The 6433-nt window shown below is 39.2% G+C and overlaps 1 protein-coding gene across 1 annotated transcript in view; it reads right to left on the bottom strand.

The window, feature by feature from the left end:
* Positions 1-6433, bottom strand: part of RELN (reelin) — a 529597-nt gene that overhangs the window by 48792 nt on the left and 474372 nt on the right. Inside the window, exons 47-49 of the mRNA XM_017851861.1 lie at positions 4124-4264; positions 2719-2896; positions 328-521 (exon numbers count right to left, since the gene is read on the bottom strand). Of these exons, the coding sequence (XP_017707350.1) occupies positions 328-521; positions 2719-2896; positions 4124-4264 (513 nt within the window). The remainder of the gene's footprint in view (positions 1-327; positions 522-2718; positions 2897-4123; positions 4265-6433) is intronic.

The following is a 6433-nucleotide window of genomic DNA, read 5'->3' as shown; positions in this document are numbered from 1 at the left end:
AATATTTATTTTCTGTTTCCATTTTCCCAAAGCATTGCTGAAATTAATTATAATATACTAGTTAATTTCTGTGGGTTTTTCCACTGGGTTTATTCACCATTGACATTGTGGTAGAATATTTCATTTTATTCTGGGATGTGAAAACTAGTTGTTCTTAAAAACCCAAACCAGCTATTTATCCAGCTCAGAAACCCTTCTTCATTTCAGTCTCAGAGGCATCCTCTACTGAGGCATAAGTCTGAGGTCCCCCTCAGTCTCCTGTGATTGATTGCTGGTAGCAATCTTTGCTCAACGTACTCGTTATTAGATATTAAATCAAATACAAACCCGGGCTTACTGTACTGGTCATAGAAAATCTCCATGAGCAGGTTCCAGGTAATGCCTCCATTGACAGAATATTCCAAGAGAACACCTTGGTTACGGTTGTTTGGTGTAATCAGGCACCCATACATGAAGTAAAATTGGATGAACTCAGCATTAGTGAGGTTTAGATCCACAGTGACTAATAATCGACTACAACCCTAAGAAAAAGAAGTAAAATGAAAAAAACAAAACAAAACAAAAAAACAGTGATAAGGAATCTCAGTTGCAGGTTACAGATTTTCTATGGATTTTTTTTTTTTTTTTTTTTTTTTGAGACAGGGTCTTGCTTTGTCACCTAGGCTGGAGTGCAGTGGCACCATCACAGCTCACTGCAGCCTTGACCTTCTGGGTTCTAGCGATCCTCCCACCTCAGCCTCCCAGGTGGCTGGGACTACAGGTGCATGCCTCCATGTCTAGCTAATTTTTTGTAGAGACAGGGTTTCGTCATGTTGTCCAGGCTGGTCTTGAACTCCTGGGCTCAAATGATCTGCCTGCCTCGGCCTCCCAAAGTGCTGGTATTTCCTTTCTTTTAATATTTACTTTGTAATACAAACCACATAGTATTGTAGCACTGATTTTCTTACCCTGTTTCTTACTATGCTGGCTCTTAGTATTTTGCCTAGTACACAGTAGGTACCCAGCACATGTTTGCTGAACTTTGAAATTTCAGCATTCAAGACTTATTTACAGAGAACAACGTATTCCAAGATGATTTTCTCTTTTTATTTTTCCTTTTTTAATATGAAAGTTTATTTGCGCCAAGGTTGAGTACTGCAGCCCAGGACACATTTCCAAGTTGTCTTGGCTGTTTTTTATTTTTCATAAGCAAGATGAGAGCTGGAACTAAGATAACTGTCCTTTATTTTTATTAAACTATCTCTAGTTATTTTCAGACATTTATTAGATTTTTAAAAATGAATCAACCACTAAGAAAATAGCATGCTGAGATGACTATTTTATTATTATTGTTATTTAATTTTTTGAGACGGAGTCTGGCTGGAGTATAGTGGTGCAATCTTGGTTCACTGCAACCTCCATCTCCTGGGTTCAAGTGATTCTCTTGCCTCAGCCTCCCAAGTAGCTGGGACCACAGATATGTGCTACCATACCCGGCTGATTTTTGTATTTTTAATGGAGATGGGGTTTCACAGTGTTGGCCAGGCTGGTCTTGAACTCCTGACCTCAGGTGATCTGCCCACCTCGGCCTCCCAAAGTGTTGGGATTACAGGCGTGAGCCACTGTGCCTGTAAGTAGATGACTATTTTAATATGAAATTTAAAAATAGCCACATCTGGAAATTTTATAATTATAGAGATAATCTCTAATTATTGTAATGTTTTAAATTTAACATAATTTAATGGCATCTGTATTAATTTCTTAATGTTGATATGTGGATTTTTTTTAGTTGAACATATGTGAAAAACTACTTTTAGTTCTAAGTGAGAAAAAGTATCCTGAACACTGCGTTCTTTGTCAGTGTTGATGATTATAAAAAGCCTATATGCTATATGTCGTCTTGTTACTCGAGCTAAAATGTTGAATATAAATAATACACTTCATTGGCACAAATGTAAACTCTAAGGTAGGGCATGCTAAGGAAATAAAGAGCTGGCAGTATATTTGTTATTTTAAAACACTAATTTGTCTATCTAATCATGGTATGAAAGAAATTGTATTTTAAACAGAAATGCCTTTGGCAGAAAAGTAGAGTGACTATAAAATTTCTCAAAGTTTCGAACCTTGCTGCTGTCACTCACAAGATAATATGCTACGCCTACAAATGTCTAGTAATGTCTAATAATTATTCTTTCCTGGATAATCTATAAAAATGATTCATTGTTGTTAATAAATTCAGGAACCATTGCAGCTCATTTTCCAGATTTTTGGCTCCTTAAATGCAAAATCTGTTGCAAGCTCAAGAGTTGTCAATTAAAAGGGCTCCATGCACATGGAAGATTGCCCAAGTGCTCTTTTCCAAGACGAACATTCACTCACATTCTTTTATAATGTGTACTTAAATATGCCCTGTGCTGACACTACCCTGAATAATTAAATTATCTCAACTGATTTGTGGTAGAAAAATCCTGGGAATGATTAGTATTTTCTGATTCTTTAGTATAAAGCATAGCATAAAGTTATACTATATTTATTTTCTGATTATTTAGTATAAAGTATAGTATAAAGTTATCTTTACAGTATAAAGATTTGTATAAAGTTGCAAGTTCAGATCAGGGTTGTACATTTAAGATAACTAACTCTGCATCTTGGTTTACCCATTAAACTTCAGAAGAGAGTCAGCTATTTGAAAGGAACTTAAGAGGAGCAGAAATGAATAACCAGCAGCCAAACACTCACCCCACTGAAATGGAGAGCCATTCCCGACGCCACAGCTCCACACACTGTACTCAATTTCCCTCCATTCACAGTCAGCCAGTTCTGATTGGATGGAGCTCGATTGAAATTGTCTTTGAGTTGGGTTGGAAGAGAGGTCTCGGGGTCATCACAGTACAGGCCACCCCACTGTTCATCACAGCTGGGTGCAGAGCAGGAGAGAGGAAAAGTCAACATCAGACAAAGCCCCTGCAAGCTTGTTCTCAAATTAGTGAAGACTACTCTTTTCCTAGTCCAAGATGATGAAAAGTTACTGATTTTCGGAGAGCTTGCCAGAATTCACCTGCTCTCCTTAACTGTGCTTTAGGTTACAAATAATCTATGAATTAACTAACTCTAACATTTCCTAAGGTAGTGATTCAGCATTACAGGTGGAGAGAAAGAAGCAACTTCGAAGAGTACTACTAAAGGCCCATCTCTTATATCACAGAGCTCTGAATGGCTGATAAACAATGGGAGCTGCCAAAGTAAACTGGTAGGTCCTAATACTTTACGAAATTGGTCTTTTTAACAGAGGCTTTGAGCCACTTAGGAATCCAAGGGGCTATGGTTCTAACAGCAGAAGATACTTTGGACAATAACTGTCACTTCTTACCAAAAGACTGACTTCCCTGTTTAGGGTGGAAGGGAACATGAATATAGGACTAGGAGGCTCAGGGGTCTCAAGGGTCGTCCTGGGTATGGGCTAAAATCATTAGCCAAAAATAGACTTTCCAGGTGTATGGGGAAAGCATCTTCATTCATACTTCCCCATTAAACAGGATAATCTCAAAAATAAAGCAGAGGCCCACACACCATGGGTCTCTACGCTTTACATACACACACACACACACACACCCCTTCATTTAAATTATTCCAAATATGCTGAGGTTCTCTAACAGTAATATAATAGGCCTGTCCATCAAGTACCTCTGGTAAATTGACCAGACATCTACATACTTTCTTAGGCAAACAACACAGCAATATAAATAAACAACAACAAATGCATATCCTTACATATATTCAAACCTAAGTGAGAAAAATACTTATGATGTATTAGTTTTGGCCAGAACTTACTGAACTCCTGAACCTTTTCTAATGTTATTTTCAAGGCTCAAGTGTATTGCAGAAACACAGAAGGAAATAAAATATAGTTAATTATAATTCATCCATCTCCTGACAAGATAGCTATTGTTCAGTTCCTAATCCCTAAGCAAGAATGAAGATACAGTATCCATCAACTTCACTGTTAGCTTAAGATCATATTTCAGAAAAAAATGTATAACTTAAGGAAGCATGGGAGTGATTCAAAAACCAGTTACAGAAAAATCTCCTAGATGGAATGTGAATCAGGAGCTTTCAACAGAAGGAAGAAAAAAAATCGACTTACACGCAGTGTCCCTGGATGCATCTCCCATGGCCACTGCACATGTCTATGCAGCCATCCCCGATATAGACATTATCTATTGCCCACGTCTGCTGCTTGTCAAAGGGAGCTGGTTGATGCCAACGAAAACGAGTGGCTTGGGACCTTTGAAGAAGATGAGAATTTTAATGAAGGATGCTGTGGAAAAGAAAATGTGTTCCAGTATGTTTGAACAAGTGCATGAAGTGTAACACAAAAGCATGTACATTCCTACTCCTTTTCTGAAAAGAACATTCATTATTACAATTTTGTTTTGTTTTGTTTTGTTTTTTTTGAGATGGAGTCTTGCTCTGTTGCCTGGGCTGGAACGCAGTGGTGCCATCTCAGCTCACTGCAGCCTCCGCCTCCCGGGTTCAAGCAATTCTCCTGCCTCAGCCTCCTGAGTAGCTGGAATTATAGGCGTGCACCACAATACCCAGTTAATTTTTGTATTTTAGTAGAGACAGAGTTTCACCATGTTGGCCAGGCTGGTCTTGAACTCCTGACCTAAAGTGGTCCGCCCACCTCAGTCTCCCAAAGTGTTGGGATTACAGGCATGAGCCACTGTGCCTGGCTGGCCATTATTACAATCTTCTATACAAAACATTGTTTATAGTCAAACCAAACCAACCAAACTGATAGCCTGATCATACATTTTGGCCCAGTGATCTTTCTGAACCTTGTAAAGAACCGACAGTCAGAAACAAAAACGAATCCTAAAACTGGAAGCCTCAGGGGAGCCATGAGCCTTGGATTTCGTGTGGGAAGTACTGTGGAGTGACACCAGAGCTGCTGCTAACTTGTAAGTGCAAAATCAGAAAAGATGACTATCCCCGAGCAGCTGCAACCCCTCTGCATTTGGTTTGGGAACAGCACATGGGCTGGATTTCGGCTTCCCACTTGCTTCCTAATTGGACAGAGAACATTGTACAGAGAAAAGAGAGAGCATAATAAATGAGACCAGACTTACTTTGCATCGATATAAAAGCGATATAAGTAAAGCTAAAACAGAGGTTCTCCCATTCCAGAGGCAGAAATATATTTGCTCATTCACACAGTTCTGGGGAGTGTCTTGCTCAGAAATACAAAAACACGTGTTTTCAGAGGCACTAGATGGCAGTCAAATCCAAGCAATGCCTCAGGCTCAAGTGCATTGAACATGAAAAGACTTATAGAGGAAACCATTTGTGTTTATTGATCCATATGTGTTCTGTCATTAAGAGACCATTAATCATTTGACTGAGGAATATCTGTTTAAGGCAGGACAAAAGACCAAACAACAGGAATGTGTTTGCATTTTCCAAATGAAAATATTTCTATGAAGTTTAGAAAATGGAGAAGAAACAGACTAGGACTAAAATCTTCACTCTGAAATAAAGAGGTCAGTCCGATACATGTCTGTTGAACGTCTCTACAAACCGGTTTCTCCATAATTTTGCTTGCTCCCCAGCTTCTGCATGTTCCCCCAGCAGAGTGATCTCTGCCTAAAAAACTCCTGTCACTTTCTACTGCATTTACCAAAACCCCCAGTCCTCTCCTTGGCCCACAAGGTCCTGCCTGAGATCTGCCTGAACTTGGGCCTCTGCTTCCCTTCCTCATCATGATCACTCGTGTCTGGAGTACTGTTTCTCCCCTCAGGTCCCAAAGCGCACCAAACTCATTCCCACCTTTCTGCCTGCATGTTCTCTTTTCCTCTGTCTCTGTCTCTCTCTCTCTCTCTGCCTCTCCCTCCTTTCCTCTCTTTCTGCCTGGTTAACTTCTGTGTGTCCTTCGGGTGTCAGAAATGTCAGGTCCTCACAGAGAAGTTTTCTTCCTGACCCCCTTTAAAATGATGTTTCTTCCATGCTATTCTCTTTCATAGCAAACTGTTGTTTTCCTCTTATAGTATTTGTCACAATTACAGTTATACATTTATTTGCATACGTATTTGATACATGTCTGTCTCTTCCTTGAACGGTAAGTTACAAGGAACAGGGAAGGGTTGATTCCTTTTTGCTCACCATCATAGACTTCATGTACAGCACCTAGAGCTTAGTAGGTGTTCGAAAGGCCCAGGAAGTTGGTATCCAGGGGCTTCCATTCTCACAGTAAGCAATGTGGAAATGCACCGACGCCCGCAAGTTGTGCAACTCAGTGGTTTTGCTGATAAATTATTTTTAATGACTAAATTTATCTAAATTTATTTATAGCTATGTCTGTTTATCTGCAGCAGCAACTTATATTTAACATAGTGGAATACCATATTTCCACAGAACATAATTACTTGGCATCAACATTTATATATATATATATATA

Source organism: Rhinopithecus bieti, unplaced genomic scaffold (assembly GCF_001698545.2).
Source record: "Rhinopithecus bieti isolate Rb0 unplaced genomic scaffold, ASM169854v2 scaffold_59, whole genome shotgun sequence".
Lineage (NCBI taxonomy): Eukaryota > Metazoa > Chordata > Mammalia > Primates > Cercopithecidae > Rhinopithecus > Rhinopithecus bieti.
This window is presented reverse-complemented; position numbering and strand designations above follow the sequence as displayed.